The sequence below is a fragment of the Cephus cinctus genome, unplaced genomic scaffold (assembly GCF_000341935.2).
Source record: "Cephus cinctus unplaced genomic scaffold, Ccin1 Ccin1_scaffold3178, whole genome shotgun sequence".
Taxonomy (NCBI): domain Eukaryota; kingdom Metazoa; phylum Arthropoda; class Insecta; order Hymenoptera; family Cephidae; genus Cephus; species Cephus cinctus.
In genome coordinates, this window is record NW_014334493.1 from 18,818 (window position 1) to 37,464 (window position 18,647).

Here is an 18,647-nt window from a genome sequence, read left to right on the forward strand (position 1 = left end):
GGGAAAAGGATATTGGATATGATAAAATATGATATTAACGTGCAAAACTTTTTTGTCTCTTCTTATATAGATATATATTATTCCATATGCAATAATCATTAACATTTAAACTACAATTGTAACCGTTATTTACATCAATTTGTACAGACGACCTGTCGTGGTCTTTGTTATGCATATGCACTGTTACGCACATTCCGCGTACAGGATTCTTTTTTTTTAATTTATACTACAACAATTAATAATAATATTGCTGTTTCACTGGGAAACATTAGCGGACGAGATTCAAGATTTTTTGAAATTCATTTCTAAGTAGAAGGGATAATTATAAAAAAGAAAGGTAAACATAGTCGCCGCGCGTTAGAAAATGAGAGACAGAGAGGGTAACGAAGTTTAATTTTCCCCCGGTGTCATGTACGTTAACCGACCATGTGTATGTTGACTAGTGGACTAAAATATAAAACCGTCGCAATAATTATACATACACGTGTGAATTAAATAAACACCAAATACTACCATTTTCATTTTTCCTGTTTTATATAAAAAAATTTCTTACAGTTATTTGGTGTTTCTGCTAACGCGTACTATTGCTCTGAATAATCTGGATGTGTTTAAAGGATCTTACGTCCCACGAGATTCAGTCCCAATTGTTACACGCTTATAAAAGTCATTGATAACACCTGATTCGCATCGCAATTATCCAAAGCATTCTACAATATCGGGCAATACGATGTGTTCCTCCTTTTACATGCTTTTCGCTCGTACAAGTTCTTCAACGAAAACGTCACAGCGTTACAGTGACTCAAAGTCACAATTAAAGTAGCGGATAGATGGCTCGACTGTATTCCAAAGTGCTATTCAAAGTGACTTAGAATTAAGTCAAGAATGCAAAACCGTCGCGGATCCAAGAGAAATATCTCCAAGATCCATTAACAAAAGTCGACCTAATATCATCGAGCATACTTTTCCATATGACTTTTTTTTTACAAAATCTATGCTTATAAACAGAAGGAAAATGAGAGAAATATTGTACAAGAAATACATTGTATTGAGAAATACAAGATCACAATTCCGTGGTGATCTCGTCCTGGGGCCTAAAGCCAAGGATCGTGAAGTCATCGATGAGGTAGTCACGAGTCGCCGACCAGTCGGACAGTATAGTATAATTAGCGGCCTCGACGGCACTTTGAAATTCCCACTGGGGATTGAGTTCCCGATCAAGAGTATTACTATCCTCATCGCGAGGAGTAAGATTGACCTGTGGCAAGTTGCCAGGGGAATTATAGTTATGATTGAAGGTAGAGATGGCCAATTCCTGCAGATGTGATCCTACGTGCTGAACCCTCTTCTGTTCCCCGTAGACGAGCGGCGTTGTCTGACCCACTGTGGATCCATTTGGACTGAGCTTCTCGTTGTAGACACTTGAACTATTCTGTCCTAGGCTGGAGCCAACCGGACTGTCCTTGACGTATCCCAAGCTGGAGCTGGCAGGACTTATGCTGGACTTATCGCTGGCTTGGAACGTAGTGAGCGGTGCATTCGGCTGGAATGTCGTGAGATTCGTTGGCGTAGCGCGCGGCTCGTACGGTGGCTGTGTTGGCGTTGCTATGGTGATCGGCTGAGCCGGCATCATCTGGACGGAGGTCGCTGGTTGCTGCAGAAACGTTACCAGCTGAGCCACCTTGAAATTCAGATGTTTTACCATTGGACGAGACTCTACGTGTACTCTATGTGAACTCATGGGTATCCTCACTCTAATGCTATTGGTACACATGCTTCTTAGTTAAGAGAGCATCGTTATGTGGTTACAGAGTAATAACTTGATATGTACAGTAGAAAGCATATCTGGTCTATAAATCTCTAGGATTCTACACCTTCTCCTTGGCACATGCGACTCACCAAACTGTCTTAGAGACTGGGCGTGTAAGAAAGAGATAAATAAATTGAACATCTCGCAATGAAATAGAATGCAGTAAGAATCAAAGTAGACCTTCCAGGTGTCCAATCTTACTTCGGGTGAGCTGTGTCTCTTGTATCTTCGTAGAAGACGTTCAGCCCAGGCTAGCAGTCTCTGCCAGTCCTCTGGGGGCACTGGTATCTCGTCGTCCCTCTTGTTCACCAGAACGAGGATCCGGGCGAGATCACGAAGAACGGGTCTGTGCAAAGAAGTCCAATAAATAAATGAGTCCAGACAGATAGCAACAGCATGGGACCTATCAATTATTCAAAGATACAAAATTCCCCATACCTGTACGCTTGAATACCAACAGCGCCATCCCCGTTATTCCTGGAATAGTAAAGTTCCCTGACTTGTCTCCTGGTGTCATTCAACATCGCTAGAAACGTGTTTGCTTCTCCTCGTAGGGTAGCCAGGTGCTTCAGGAACTCCCTTCTCTCAGCGCTGTTCCAAAATAAACGAATTAACACAAGTCAAAATCAGCGCGTTCGATGCCCAACAAAGTGAAACTCAAATGAAAATGACAAAAAGGAAATCAAAGACAAAAAAAACAATCTCACCTGTCCTCAAACTGCTGAACCATCTTGGCTGCTCTTCTCTTTCTCCTGTGAACGACGATGACCCCGCAGAGTATTATGAAGATGCATATAGTAGCCCCAGAGGCGACACCAACGAGTATGGCAACTTGACTACCGGTGAGACCAAACATATATCCGGTCTCCTTGCAGATGCGGCCCATGTACTCATCCCTGGTTGACCAATCGGCGATGTGACCCGATGGACAGGTATCGACGCATACACCCTGATGAAGTAAAACGGCGCACCGTGCACAGGAACCACCCCTGCACCTTAAGCATCCAGACTGTCCGTCGGTGCATTCTGAAACACAAGAAATCCCTTTCTAAATACAAAGCTACAAAAGGTGGGTACCAGGCAGATACCTCTTGGTGGGCAGGTACCCTCAAGTCATAAAACTAGAAATAGGTGCAGTGCTAAGGTAGACAACCAGGCACAAGGTATACACATAATACAAGTACGCCTATAGTAAGTTTAACGATTTCGAAATCCTTTGTTCGGAAGGTCAAACGGAACATATTTCTCACAAGATGGCGGATCACCTCGCTCTTACACGTATAAAGCGCCAAGTAGAAGACGGCCACAGGATATCCCAGTAAAACTATTATAAAACAGTGTACAAGTAACGGTAAGCGAGTCAGCTGGTACGTAAAAGCAGAAACAACCATAATTTATCCTTAATAAAAAAAAAAAGAAAAAACCTCCAAAGCGAATCTGCCGGGTTACGTGAAATCGTAACCCAGCAAAGTTACGTCAATGCGCGAATCCTTTTATCACCAGGAAAAGGATAATCTGTGCGATAACGTAGTAGCCTCTTTCGATTCCACAACAAATAATTTCGCAGTCTTTTCTGTCATTGCGATAGCGAGATGCGCGTGGGTAGAAATACATATCTATATAGCCAGTACACGTCAGCAGGGCGCACAGGGGGTTAGGAATTGCATAAGCAATCAGAGCACATCCGCCGGCGGTATCACAGAATTCCCTCGACGTGCATATGGACCAATGATCTCTAAGGTTATGATAATAATTGAATATTATCGACATCGAAGCGAACCGCTCGGCCCGGATTCTTTTGATCGGTGATCCATAGCTCGGGGCAATGGGCCAAATGCTTGGACCCCGTCGAATAACCAAGGCCTCGTATACGTTTCAGATAATAATAAGTATCTGCAGATCGATCGAGATATGCCTCCGCGTACAAACTTATAGATCGCTGGATCACGTGCGATCCAGCTGGCACGTACAGCCATGACTATGTATCCCTGTTACGTTACAACTCATAAAATTGGATCTAGGATCCTGACCTAAGGCTGAGCCTGGATATCATTCCCATATGACTTCGTTTCGCATATGCTAACTGTATGGGCCTCGTGAGAAGCCAGGAAGATGACTGCGAAGACGTATATGGAGACGAGAGGGTGTCTCTGACAGTATTGCTCTATTAGTACGCATATGAGGAATGCAGTTGCTGGTTTCTCGATTATGTGGGTCTACTAAAGTCCTGAGTCGAAGCGATTGCCACGGAGAAGGTGTTGCTTGACGGGTAAGGAGAGCTCTGAAACCATACATTCACCAAGTTGAGAACACCCTGACAATGTACCCGTGTGGCCCACGATTATCTGAGCGTGTACGTTATATATATATATATATACGTTACCATAGTACAGACACCAGGCGCATAGGCAATGCTCGTGAACCCTGGAGGTCGTCGATTTATACCACGATGTGACGGCTGTTCTCAAAATTCTTTTTAAATTTTCTTGTTTCGTGGAAAAACGAATTATCGATTGTTATACTTAATTCCAGCCTTAATAATCTTACAGCACATTATGCTAGAACAAACATAATATATAAGATCGTTACGTGGTACATATCCCAATGCAGCCACTGGGCAGAGTGTGTATATACAGTGATTCATCGATAAGGAATTTATAATGTTACGTACGAAAGGTCAAGGTTTTCGTAAAATGATTTATTGAATTTTTGCAAAGACTATGTTTACTGTGGAAAAGTAGGAGGCTTCTTTATCTGACATGTGTATCTACGTATGTGAAAGAGTAATTTTCTGTTTTATGTGTGTATATACATATATATATATATACAGAGGTAAGCAGACTGGTTCTGTACATTTCGTATCCCATGTAGCGATAATCGTTTGGTGACTACGAAGTAGGAGTTTGATTTCTCTCTATATATATAGGCTCCTTCAAAATGAATTCTCGTTTCCTGGTCGCCATCTCTAATTATATACAGGATCGATCGCTCACGAGATTCCCAAGAGATTCTTTAATCGAACCACGTATTGGATATCTCGTCTTCCATTAAATCATAGCGCTCAATCTTGCTGTGTTATTTATCCAGTTACCTCCTAACCGAGACGATATTGCGGTTATCTTCAGTATTTATATGTGCATCTATATATATATATTTTCTATAATGACATTACTCACAGCAATAAAAGTTTCACCGATTAAATGATTAGCGTAAATTTCACCAAATTTTCCTAGCGAATATCGTAAATCGTTGAACGCAGTGAAAAATGGCTGTGCCGTTAATCGGCTCGTGAGAATTTGTATTTATTGAAGCGTGAACGGGGAATACGGTGCTGGCCCAGGTGTCTAGGAGGAACGTGGACTTGGATCGAAAGTTCCAGCGGGTGGAAGGAGGTAAACGAGTCAGTGAAGTGGTACGATGCCATCGAGAGGAAGTCATCCGGCTATCTGACTGGATGTTCGAGCCTAGAAAGAGTAGACGTACCTAAATGGTACGATAGGAAGCGAATAAAGAGAGTTATATAGGATGCGAATATGGATGAAAAAGGATAGAACAATATGGAAGCGAAAAATAAGAGACGAACGGCCTCGCTTTTCTCTCGACGACAACTACGAGAGTCTGCCCCTCTCCATTTTCAGGTTACTCTTTATGTACACTGCCAAGAGAGAGAACATGCTTACAGTTATGTTTGACGCAATGCATGGGCGCCGTCCTCAACGTATAACGACCGGCTTCCTAGGATATCTCGAAACCTGAATCTTTCCACACCAAATACGCGGCCAGCCGACAAGTAAATAGTATAGGTAGGTATAAGGCACCAACGAGTCTCCTACAGTGGCACATTCAAGATAACATAGATATTAAAAGACAATAATGAAAAGGACAAAGAGAATGTATAAGACCACGTTTATTTGTAAGATCACAAGCAGACGATAACCCCGAACCATAAAGCGTCGCCCTGGTAATTGGCCCCGTTTCAGTTTCGGCCCTCCTCGCGAAGATGTCACCACTTAGTTCACGAGTTTTTCCGCTAGGGCGCACGACCGTCGCGCTCCAATGAATTTGATCCGCCCGGTCGACTAGCACGACTATCGTACGACAAAGCCCAGTCTAGCAGCAGTTCCTGACCCCCGCATCCCCCTTGCCCGTTCAATCTCACGATGTAAAATGAAATTGAATATTTTTCGGGAGAGATCCGAGAACCGGAAGTCCACTCGTTCCAGACTCTGAAGCGAATGATCGAATCATCCGGTTCGCAAGTGGCCGGCCATTGTGCTATGGACTAACCAAGTGCATAGATACGAGCCGTGAAGCTTTGCTGCGATATAAAGAAAGAAAAAAGAAAAACCTTAGGAATATTAATTTCTAACAATAGCCCCTTATCACTGGATAGGAGACTTCTAGAATTACGACTACGCACGTAGATATACAGGCTATTACCGGAAGACGGAACGTGACGTCGGTACGCTGGATACTTAACCTAACCTACAAACAGAAGCCTTCAACTGCTCGTCTTCCTGCCTACAATGAATCGCGACGCTCATCATCTACCATTTACCAGTAAGCTAACACCAAGTGTATTCAACGTTCCTCGACGTATTCCAAAGTCCCTAAAGGCGAAATCGCAAAATGGTCGATGTCTCCTGTGGTCACGGTGACCGCGATCGGTTCCCCGTTTTGATTAGTCAGACTGGTCGGAACGAGATTCTTGCATCGAACTGGTCCCAGTCGATGACGATAATGCTTTTAGGGTCCTTGACGATGTCTCGTAAGTTCGCCTTAGCATTTCGCGCTCCGTCAGATCTGTAAACACGAGTATATTAATGATTACAATTATTCTAGATCGACAGCCGATCGACAATCTCATTCGACCGAAGAACAATCATCGTCGCGAGCCAATCAAAAAATATGTTAATCGCAACAGCTAAAAGACAGTCACCTATCAAAAGATACCAAAGACAGTCAAAACCTGACTGTCGTCGTCAGCGAACGTATACATACCCATAGAGTAATGATTGATCCCAGTGACTATCAATACAAAATGAAGCCAAAATAACGTACGCAAGAAAAATGCACTTCGAAAAAAGAAAAAACATCCTGCATCCATATATTCCATCGATTCCTGGTTGAGTACCTCTGCAAGGCCGTTGGGAGGCCGATAAGCCGCCAAGCCAACGACTCTATTTCAGACCCGTTGGAAACGGCAAAATGTAAAATGCAACCCACGTAAATATCGTGCCGAGTATCGGTCACGTCGTGGCGAAACAATGAAAGCGTACATTGCGCGGTGTGTATCGAGTAATCTTTTATCTGAAGGAAAGAAACAAGTGGAAGTACGTGGGGTCCGAGTGGTTATTGCGTATAAACGGCGTTACGCGCGGAATTAACGAATATTTCGAGAGACCATCGAGCGGCGTTTGCCGAAAGGGAAAAAAGAGGAAGCGAAGAGACAAGTAAAAGGAAAAAGCGAAGACTAACGATAAAACGAAAAAACCGCCTAAGACCAACGTCAATTAACGTCGCGGAAAGCAAACGCTACGGGATTAACGAGGGGAATTGGTCGAGAGGACAAAGACCATAATATAAAATAGTGGAACCGGCCGTACATGCCACCCCGAAGTGACTCCCGCATGTGTGGCAACCTCTTACTTTCTTCCTCTAAGTTCACAGCAAAAGAGAGCCACGTTAGAGAAGCGCTGGCGAGTGCTCGACTGTCTAATCCTTGTCCGCATATGGGAGACACTGGTGCACGTATATATATATTCACACGGGTTAAGAAATACATGGTTAGAGGAAGAAAAAAAGGGAAACGTGTTTACTTGGATGAGCGTTACTTGGGTTACGTCGGGTATGACGTCACGGCTGTAATTTGAGCGCCGTGTAATGCCCATTACGTCACTTATCGAACGGCCTTTGTCCTTAAGGTATACGTTATGTTTTGAATACACCGTGTCTATAGTGTGTTCACGAGTAAATAGTATTTTTTTTTGACACATCCAAAAAACAGTCTCCAGCAAAGACGCACGTGACTGCATACAATTTTTCTTACGGTCCTACGGACCAGGCCACGTGCATGGTTTCGCACTGAAATATTAATATGTTTTTCTATTTTAGCATATAAATAAATAAAAGGCAAATCAGTGATTTCATGCGAAAGCCACGTACGATTTTTGAGAATTGCTTTTCTTATATGTCAAAAAAACTTTACTCGTTCTCTATTACTGTAGGTACACAATTTTTTTTTCATTATGAACCATGGCGTTTCATCGTCAGCTACAAAGAGGCGATCGCCGAGATAAAATGGCGGACTGAAGAATCACGAGGAAAGTATCTGCTTCGGTGAAAGAGCAACTGTCATTGATTCTGACTGACTGTAAAGATTTCGACGATTTCGCTCGAATCGGCCTGCTAAAGAGATCGGATCGGATAGTCCCGGCGTTACAAGATGGAAGAATGGCTATAGCGTTTAGACACTCGTATTACTCCAGTTGCAAAGAGGTACCCGATCAAGCGTAAAATCAAGGAAATTTACCAATTTGAATCGTAGCTGGACAAATTGCGACATTTCGTACCCACAGACCCCATTTCGTAGAATGACGAGGGGAAATACATTTTTTTTTTTTACGTCGGTCAAAATAATCATCCGAGAGTCATCGAGCCAGACTTCCGATGACGTTAACAAGAAAAAAAAGGTGTCATCAAAATCATTACTCCGATTAGTCAACTTCGATTCAATTGACGCAATCCTTCATCAATGAAAGATTCACTTTGATTTTACAGCAGACGCCAGGCAATCAAGCCGGGAATTGCACGTCGATCGGAACCACCAATTCACATTCAATCCCGAAGGACGAGGAAAGCCATTTCGATAATTGGGAATGAATTTCGTAATGGGAGAACGTCTCGTACCATTGACCATAGGTCAAACTGACATATGTGATTTGACAATTAAGTCACGTGTTTGCGTATAGCAGACCAAAAGAAAATTGACAGGTAGACTATATTTGACTCTTCTTTTTTTCTTTTTTAAACCACAACAATGTGTTTAATCCATCTTCCTATTCTAAGTATAATCGCACAACGATATATATGTATATATAGCTCAGCACTTTAAGGCACATTACTCTCAATCGTCCTTCTCCACCTAATCAGTCGATTTTCCTCGGGTGCAATAAAATTTAACTTTACGAGGACGGAAATACGAATTGGCATTCCCGACACGTATGTAGGCCCAGTCGCGTACCCACGGTCAATTGAACTATCTGGGCCAACAATATACCACATGTAATACAAAGATACATAGGATACACGTTAAGTCCGTGTTACACGACGCGCAAATAGCCCAGCAGCCATTTTAACCAGCCCCGATTATTTCCTCGTTGTGGAAACCGTCCGTTTGGCAGCGACAGAGGGCGGCAAATACGATTGGCTCTAATTCGTATAATTGTCAAAAGCACAGAAACGACCAGGACCGCCGATATCAAAGCAGCTTCAACGTGCACCAACGGCAATACCATAAAAAAAAAAAATAGAAAAAATATACTAAATCATAAAAAATAGTATACGTACTACTAGCAAAAAAAGAATTACTGAAAAGTCTTATCACTGATCGTCGCTCTCGAATCAAGAAAAAGTGTCGCTGGAAGAGTTATCGAGATAAACGAGAGAATCCGCTAGTCACGTCCATTGTTGTGTCAAAAGAAATAGAAAAAAAAAAAACAGTAGAAAGGGAGACAACATGGATAATCGAATCATTCATCAAAATGAAAGAGCATAGATTACCAATGGAACGAATATATAGGTAGGCAGAGATACCAAACGAAATTAAGATTTTAATTGCCAGATTATATAATCCCCCCACCAGTCGTCTCTCGGACGGGGTATAGGAGCACGTCGGCGTGACTTAGGACGACCGTTAATCGATTATCGGTGCAAGATGATGCGATGACGTTGCGTCATTGCCCGAGGCCAACTGCAATTGTCCAGTCAGCAAGTCGATCTCAGTGTCGCTTCTTTTGTCTCAATTGCAAAAAATTGCGTCGATGTGAAAATTTGTTATCTTCTCAGAGAGAGCCAGTCGTTTTGATATTTCTGGTGAGAAATTGAGACCATTAGAGAACGAATAACAATAACAATAATAACGTACCATTCAAATAACTTAATCGTACCGACGAAAGGGGAATGCATTAGATATTCACCCCTCATCTCCCTTCATTTTCTATGTAAGCCACGCTGGTGTACACGACAAAGGCATAACAGTACTTTGCAATTACTCGAGTTGCCTCTCTCTCTCTCTCTCTCTCTCTCTCTCTCTCTCTTGCTAAAGGAGGGAACAACGTACTCTTTATACATTATGGAGTATAGTAGACAGAGAGAGAGGGAGAAGGACAGAGACTGGTAAGAAGAGAAAAAGGAGAGTCTGAGATACAGAAAGAGAGAGCGACAGAGGGACAGAGGGAGAGAGAGAGAGAGAGAGAGGATTATATAGAATTCAAGGAATTAGAAAGAGACGCTTCGGTAGACAGGCAGAAGGAGGCACAAGTCATCGGGATTTGTACTCTGAGAAAACCAGTCATTACGTAACTTAGTTAATGCAGTTTCTATACCGTACTTCTCCGACGCTGTACAGTTATAACTCAGCGAACGAGCGAATGAGAATATAAATAATGCAGAAAAAGTGCGTACGAGGTGAACCGATACTGGCGACTGCGTTATAATGAATATGTAACCTGAGGGGAGGGGGGAGGGGCTGTGGAAATTTGTGAAAGAAACAAAAAAAAGAACTATTCTTCGATTAAGGATATTTGAATCATTCGAATGGGTAATACGAGGGTCAAATGCACGTGGCTTTTACTACGTGAATCAATGGAATTTCAGTGACTTTAAGATGAGTTCAAAGTTAATTGCAATGGGATTGGATGGAGAGAAAAGTGTGTCGGCCATCTTTTATGTAGCACACATAAAAGATGTATGTATCATATTTGCCGTTTAAATAAATGATTAGCTAATTTTTCTGGCGCATTGGCGATATATATATATATATATTCCTGTAAGAGGATAACATCACTGCTTCTACACTTTAGACAGTTAGTCTGGCATATTGTGTACATCTGGCTGAATCCTGCGTCACGTCATTTGGTTTCCAGTAACCAGTTGCAGGATACGAATTCCGAGGGGAAATGCGAGGCAGGAAACATAGTAGAGTAAAAAGAAATAGTGACGCCTGCAGGGAGAAATTCATTAATGAAGGACGATTTTTCCCGTTTCTCGGTGCGGTTGATGAAATTGCTAAATATATGAGTGTAAAAAGAAGGATTTTGTAATTGATAAAAATTTTTCTATCGACAATAGCCCTAGTCCCGTGATACTTTCCAATCTTGAATCAGGATACGAAAGTATCGTTTGGGCGGAAGCCAAGTAATTCTTACGAGTAAAATCAAGAAAGGCAAAAGCGTACCAGGAAATTCGTGGTTTAAGCTACGAATGAGAAACGACGGTACGGCTGTGATTCAAGCTAGAAACTAAATAGTCGTCATTAAAAAAAAATATGACCCACTGCTGCTGCCCAGAGGAAACAGGACCAAAAAAAAAGAAGATTCCAAAAATAACGCAGCTGTAATTCCCTAGCGTCATCCTGCTTCACGGGAAACCGGAAGTCGCCGATAACAAGTGTCGCACAGACAGTCCCAGTGCGTCAGCCATGTTTGATCGATAAACATTAAAATTTAGTTCTGTAAGGTTAACCGCGTAGCACATAACGTGCTGCAAGCGTGTACTCGAATGCACTCGACTCTTTCCAACGACCGACAGAAAAAGAAAAACAAAGGCTGAATAATCGACGAAAAGAAAACAGATTTCCAGGAAAACTATGACATAGAAAAAAAAACACAGACTCTATGCTGTCCACGTAGAGACGTATAAAAGTATTCAGAGTAAATGTTTAGAGTTCGAATGAGGGTCCGCAAGATATATCACTGTAGATATATACTGTGACACGATTTGGTCACAATACATATATATACCAGCAAGTATGTAAAGGCAGACGCGTAGGAAACATTAACAGCCTGATTTTAAGTATGTCGAAGGTTTCTTAATTAAAAAAAAAAAGAAAGTCAAATATTTCCTATTACAGGTACATATATGGGCGCGAGGTCCCTACGTAACGCAAGCAAGATCATTTAGTGCAGGCTTGTGGTTCTGTCTATAGTAAAGATCCGTATACGACCGACTATGGGCAGTACACAATGTCTACGGCTAACATGCGAGTAACAATGCCGTTTCGTGCGGGTGGTTACGTGTAGCGTGGCAGATCGAAAGTTGGTAGAGTTTTCTCGCAAAGCATTTCTCGCTACTACCTAGAATTAGGCCTGGCCGTTGGAGCCGAGTTGTAAAATGTTTTTACGCGTGTGTCCAGTCTTACGGTGAGTTAGGTAAGGAGACGGTGAACCGTCATGGTGACAGCAGCGGGAACGGGCAGTGGAGTTGGGAGACAGCTTGACTGTACCGTGCTCCGCACCTGCATGCTCAGCTGTTCCTAATCGAACTTGCGTCATCTTTTTACACGTCGAAAGTCACCAGAGAATATTTTTTCCGTTTATCCACGTGGCCGCGAAACACGGTGCCATTTGTAATTTCGTATTTGTAGGTGAAACGTGGACACGCAAGGAGACGAGTGGGAAATTCTTGGTCGTGCGAGAAATTCTGACAGAGATGCGAACGATGAACGAAGTTTGGATAATGTCGAAGGACAGAAAATTGAGGAGTTTTCCTAGGAGATAAAAAGGTGAAACGAAGAGAAAGAGAGAGAGAGAGAAAGAAACAGAGTCTAGACGTATTATAAATATCGTCGCCAACTGCATTTTCTACGCGCACATGTGGGTGTAATGATAAATAAACACAGAAATATATTGTACGCGTCTCTGAAAATACGTTGGTAGCTTCACGCGAGTATTACGAACCGTTGAATTTTCAGTATTGTATTAAGTATTAGTTCCTAATGAGTCAATTTCTATCAACGGATAAATTGGAATATTACCTTGTAGTTTAAATTTTGTAAAAGATATTATTCAACCGTCATCCATCTATGCTACTGCACGTACCTTGGTAATAACCTCTTGGTCGTATATCTCGTAACAGATTAGTTTACAACGTAGCACAGTATGTAGTTAGAAGCCTAGTCATTGCCTATGGTGGAATTTTATAACGTCCTGTATCTATAATTGCATCGATTTATATATAGATCTACGTAGAGTATTTCAAGACGCTTCGTTAAAAGACAGGATCAGACAGGTTACTACGTCCATTGTGGCACCGAGGTGTAGCAACTGATCAAAACAAGACTGAGGAGACTCGAAAGCGACGCTTAAAAAAAGTGAATGCGTTGCGAAAATTGGATGCCAAAATTATTATTAATAATTAATAGAATAAAAATTATTATTACTCGTCATATTTATTTTCCTTCTAATTTACCCTCGCAATTTCGTTCGATCTCTTGAATCCGGCAGTAGCCTCCATGTTTCCGAGTATAATGACAGCGGACCGTTCGATTTCGAATGCGAACGTTACTGGTCGACCTGCACAAATTTAGGCCTTGAGTCAGAGAGTACAATTCGGCGGATGGTCATCTCAAATATAAATATCACACGATGTGTAACTGGCTGTGTGGCTTCGAGAGCGTCAGCAATAGCGCGAGATTACGCAAGGTATAAACAATGAGACATATCCAGGCCGGTTGTTACGAGGGCACGTGGTACCCGTTTGAGATTGTATTTTTCCTTACTTTTCTCTCTTCTAGGCTTTTTATTCCTTTTACTTTTTTTATCTTCTACTTCCCTTCCACGTCAATGTGTATAAAGCATTAGAGCGAAGGTTCGACGCTCCTTGTTTTCTGTAATATGGCGTGAATTCCTCACGAAACGTTCACCCAGCGCCGATTGCGGTTATTTTCTCACATTATTGCTCTCGCGAAGTAACGATTAGTCTGCCACGACATTAGTACCTCCGTATCCTCTGTATCCAACGTAGACTCTGTAGACTTGATATATACGCAAAAGTACCAGCCTCTGGACTCACGGGGGAATTCGTGTGAACGAAAGGGCAAATGAAGGAGAGAAAAGAAGACGACGGCAAGAGAAAGAGATGAAATAGAGGCACGAGACGCCGAGGGAGTTCTTGGGGATTCACACAATGCTATCTATTTACTGACCAGACTCTTTTATTTAGGAAGCCATTTCTTATTTCGCACTCCTTAAACGCCTGGCTAACCCCGATAACGAGACACGTCGCGAATGGTTAGCACAATCGTATGGAACTCAAGACAGTGAAAGAAGGATATAACGAGACTGTGAAGAACTAACCTAAATTCTCGTGAAAACTCATCAAACATTTCTCAGACTTACTTTGAGCCTTCTTCAGGTTCTCATGCGTATTCCCCCACCGAATCCTCTTGAAAGCGATTAAAAAGAATTCCTTTGTTCACCACTCGTACAGCGACGTCAGTTACAGACCGCAGTCTCTGGGCCACAACGGATATTTCGCGTTCCTGTCTATATACGTAACAGCACTTAACCGTAAGTAGCCAAGATGAAATGTCCCTCGCAGGAAAATTTGAGTAGAAGTTGCACTTTTCAGCCGCTAGAGCGCGCAGGGCGAGACGGAGGACGCCGCGAAGTAAACTTCAAGGCGGATTTAATTATTTCAAAAGAAGACAGCGAAGGAGAAAAAAGAACCACAGAGGAAGTAGGTATCGATGAAAACGAAGTATTCAGCGTGGGAGCCAAGGAACCATTTCGTCGTTCCAATGATTGGAGGTTAGAATGGCGTAGCGCAAGGCCTGTTTTTTTATTTTCACGTTTCAATACTGACAACAAGGATACTCGAAGTAGCCTATTTGTATTCCGACGTGGCACCAACGCCTGGGGTGTATCTTTTGTGGGATCCCGGCTACCGAGAGACGTTGTAAATTTACTATAAAGAGTTTGACGATGTTAAAGAATGACGAGGAATGCTGACTGTCAAAAGAGCATCGACTGACTATGTACATATTATAGGTGTCATCGGGTACTAACTGTTGCTTCGGAGAGTCTAGAACGACGGAGTGGGCTCCGGTAGTAGGCCGCTAAAGGTTACGTTAAGGTTAGGCCACGAGTAAGCGGAAAATGCAGGTCGCGTAGACGATGTTAACCGTCGACTTCGCAGACAGATGGGTCAGGTCGCATTCGACGAAGTAAACGGTACCGTAGAAAATCGAAGGCCAGTTTTCTATCTCTCCGTACCTTCTACTCCTCTACTTCTCCTTCTCCCTCAGAGTAAACGGCATACATAAGACGTACAATCCGGATTTACCTTGAGCACTGAGGACCCTGGATTTATCTTCAAGGTACATCCACAAGAAAAGATCATCCCCTTTGGGTGACAGTTAAATTCTATAGTAGGCAACTGTCCATTGTTAATAAATTGTAAGTACTGTCATAATTGCTCGGTCAATGAAAATTCAGAAGCATTAGCAACCCGGACATTTAAAAAACTTCATCACCGTTAGGTAGGATCTTGGCAAATTACATTTTTCATGATTTTACGTAATTATGCGATTTCTCATTGGACGATATTAATTTTTTTTTTTTTTTTTTTTTTTTTTTTTTTAAAAAAATTTTTTTTTTTTTTTCAATGAAAATTCAGAAGCATTAGCAACCCGGACATTTAAAAAACTTCATCACCGTTAGGTAGGATCTTGGCAAATTACATTTTTCATGATTTTACGTAATTATGCGATTTCTCATTGGACGATATTAATTTTTTTTTTTTTTACTTAATCAGAACAATTTTCTTCTTTTCTTAACCCGCCATCACACGCATGGTGGTCAAGTCAGTCTAGCTCGATGCTTTTTTAATGGGGAATAATATCGCACGAGGATTCACGGGTTAACGCATTTTTATGTTTCACGTGCAGATACAAATTTAATACGATTTTACGTTATAAATTGGTTGATCATTAATAAAGTGCTTTTTGATTTTACAAATTACACGAAAGGCGACCTTCCAGCACACGGGGGAGACGAGGCGACGAAATTATCACAAGGACCAATTGATGGACCGCATTGATTAAAAGAAAATTTATTCAATCGAATCAATGAGAAAAAATATATAATTCTAAAAAACAAGCAACGTCCTTCGGCGACTTGTAAAAGCGACACCCCGCAGTTACAATTAGCTGCGGGAGCAATTAAATGTCGAGCAATCATTCCATCTGTATAATGGTATAGTTGTGCATTGAGAACTTAGCTCACAGGATACAGCCGCTTATCAGGCTATCAGTGTGACGTCACACCGGCAGCTATTAAAGCTACCACGGTGCCTGGACAGCCTCGACGGCCACGTTGCATCGTGTACACGATAAGTTAAAAAAAAAGGGAGAAAAAAATAAATATTACGGCTGAAACGAAGCCATTGGTAAACAAAGTATCTGATATCCGGTTTCTATGCACCCAACGTATGTACGTATACATCAGTACGGTAGAGGTAGGGTAAAAAAAAGTAACTATATTTTCCCGCAAATTTTGTCTTCGAATCCATTCCCATATATCAATGAGATTCCGTTTTTGGCTGCAGGTAAAAAATGCCGATAGATCGCAGCATCCACCAGAGGATCCTGACCGACATAAACGTATGTTTGGTAAAACGATCCGCACCGTACTTATGAATGCTGCCATATTTCCCTTATAGTCGGCAATCTGGTATTACCCTGCTAGACGCTGAATGCTAAAATGACGGCAGGAAATGGAATGAATGGAGAATTAAAAAAGAAAGAAAGGAATGCCCGACCACGAATAGGAATTTCTGCCGATACGACTGAAGAATTGACTTCTATAAGATTGCGATAAGTTGTTTTTCTCATCCTTTCACCTGAACTCGAGACGAAGTCTCTTGCCTCGCCTCGAAAGAATTTCTGGTGCGTTGCACCTCGGCAAACACTGCTGGCAATTAAGACGTGATTCTTAAGAGAGTCCTGCAGAATTTATCACTACCACGGAAACAACGATTAAGAAAAAAAGCAAGAACAACGGAAGATTTACGATTCGATATTTGGTTAGGATCATTATTTGCTGGAAGAAAAAATCAAATGCACCAAGTGCATGTATTCGTGTGCTGTCGGAGGAATATTTCAAAGAATTCCATGAATGCATCGAACGTTACGAATGACAGTTTGGTTATCGTGCGGTATTTCCTTGGACCGGGTAACGATTATTCACTCGTACGAAGCTGATTGTGAGAATTCAACGAATAATAATTACTTCGCGCCGAAAGAAATGTCCGTTGAGATTTAATTATTCTTTGCCACGGCGGATGGGCAGGTCATTGCATTTTCGGTGAAAGCGTCAACTGTACAGGATCCTTATCTTCTTAATCCTTTTTTTTGTCTACGAACTAAATTATACGTTTCTGGCTGTACAGACGTGCGCGTCTTCGTCGTCTTGTTCGTATTCCCCTTTCCTCTGTACCGTATGACATTTTCTTATTTATCTCTTTGACGTTACACGGCATAGCAATGTGTCTCGCGACTGTGTCAACCAAAAGAATTAAGCGATCTTTACAGGGTGTTGCAATTATTCAGAAACACTGTTGTTCGTTACCGAAAGTATGTATATAACACGACAGTTGGTACGAAGCGCGCGAAAGCGCTATCACTTTTGAAAGTTTATCACTGAAACGGAAGGGCAACGATTATCGTAGACACAGCCGCTTCCTGATGGAGAAAGAAAGATGCGTTATCACTGGTTAATTTAGTTCCGTGATAAAAAGAGTGAGCGAGGAACGTCCAATTAAAAAAAAATTCCTCAACCACGCATCTCTATGGTAACAAGGCACGAACGATTATAAACATTTCCCACGTGTACTTGACACCCCGCAGCTTGTAGACACACTGACTCGAGCTACTGTTTTAGAGTTATTATATTTCATTACTTACCAAGAGACTCGTTCTGGGCCCACGCGTAATCCACAAGACAGGGTAAGAGCGCAACGCCGAGTCTCACCACTGTCGCTAGGTTACCCATTTTGCATCGACATTATTTATTAAGCGCAACGGCAAACGATCACGAGACTCCGCGACAGTTCATAACAGCGCGGTAAACCCTGCCGCAAGAGCCACGGGGCTTCCGTTACCACACCTGACGACGATCGGTGACATACTGAAAAAACAAATTGCCAGGACGACAGTCTCGCGGCAACGAAGCTTCGAGCGACGCTGGCGCGCTCTGCGTGACATGCGCGGAAGCTCTTACTTGAATGGCGGGCTATTTGTATTCGTAAAAGCATAAGAACTACACTAGTCAGATGCACGACCGTACGGGGACCATATAATTAGAGTCACTCTAGTACTAGAGGGACTCTACATATAATACCATAAAAGTCCACAAGTGGTACGCGTGTTGTAATAAATACAAAAACCCACGTGTTTGTTTTAGCTGGTTAAATACGAAGTCTGGTATTGTCTTTGTAATATGGATAAAATTATATTTTACTGATACAATATGACGCGAGACGCTACACTCCTCGTTATTCTTTTTGTATTTTCCTCCAGCTGGAATTACAGTCTGACGGACGTAATTTATTTTTCTTTCTTTTCGCACCTTCGATCGCTGTGGGCGCTATTGTTTGTACAGTGCTTCGCACGAGTTACAAGGCTCGTACGTAGATCGAGTGACATGACGCAAGAATCTCCGTGACAAATCTAAACATACTAATATGACGATTGATGAGAACGACCCACACGCGATCAAGTAGAATCCATTTTGAAAATATCATTGGGCGAGCTATTCAACATTTTTCACCGCGAGTAATC

The 18,647-nt window shown here is 42.1% G+C and overlaps 1 protein-coding gene across 2 annotated transcripts; it reads right to left on the reverse strand.

The window, feature by feature from the left end:
• Window positions 1–48: 48 nt before the first annotated feature.
• LOC107274482 lies at window positions 49–18,008 on the reverse strand. 2 transcript variants are annotated; one of them, XM_015753674.2, is made up of 5 exons: window positions 17,772–18,008; window positions 2,515–2,833; window positions 2,246–2,398; window positions 2,009–2,153; window positions 49–1,651 (listed from the first exon to the last, which is right to left on the reverse strand). In XM_015753674.2, exons 1-5 carry the CDS (start codon window positions 17,857–17,859, stop codon window positions 1,061–1,063), a joined length of 1,296 nt encoding a protein of 431 aa, XP_015609160.1. In that variant the 5' UTR covers window positions 17,860–18,008; the 3' UTR covers window positions 49–1,060. The 2 variants fall into 2 exon arrangements, with proteins under 2 accessions (XP_015609160.1, XP_015609159.1); XM_015753673.2 differs by having other exon boundaries at window positions 49–1,678.
• Between the last annotated feature and the right edge of the window lie 639 nt (window positions 18,009–18,647).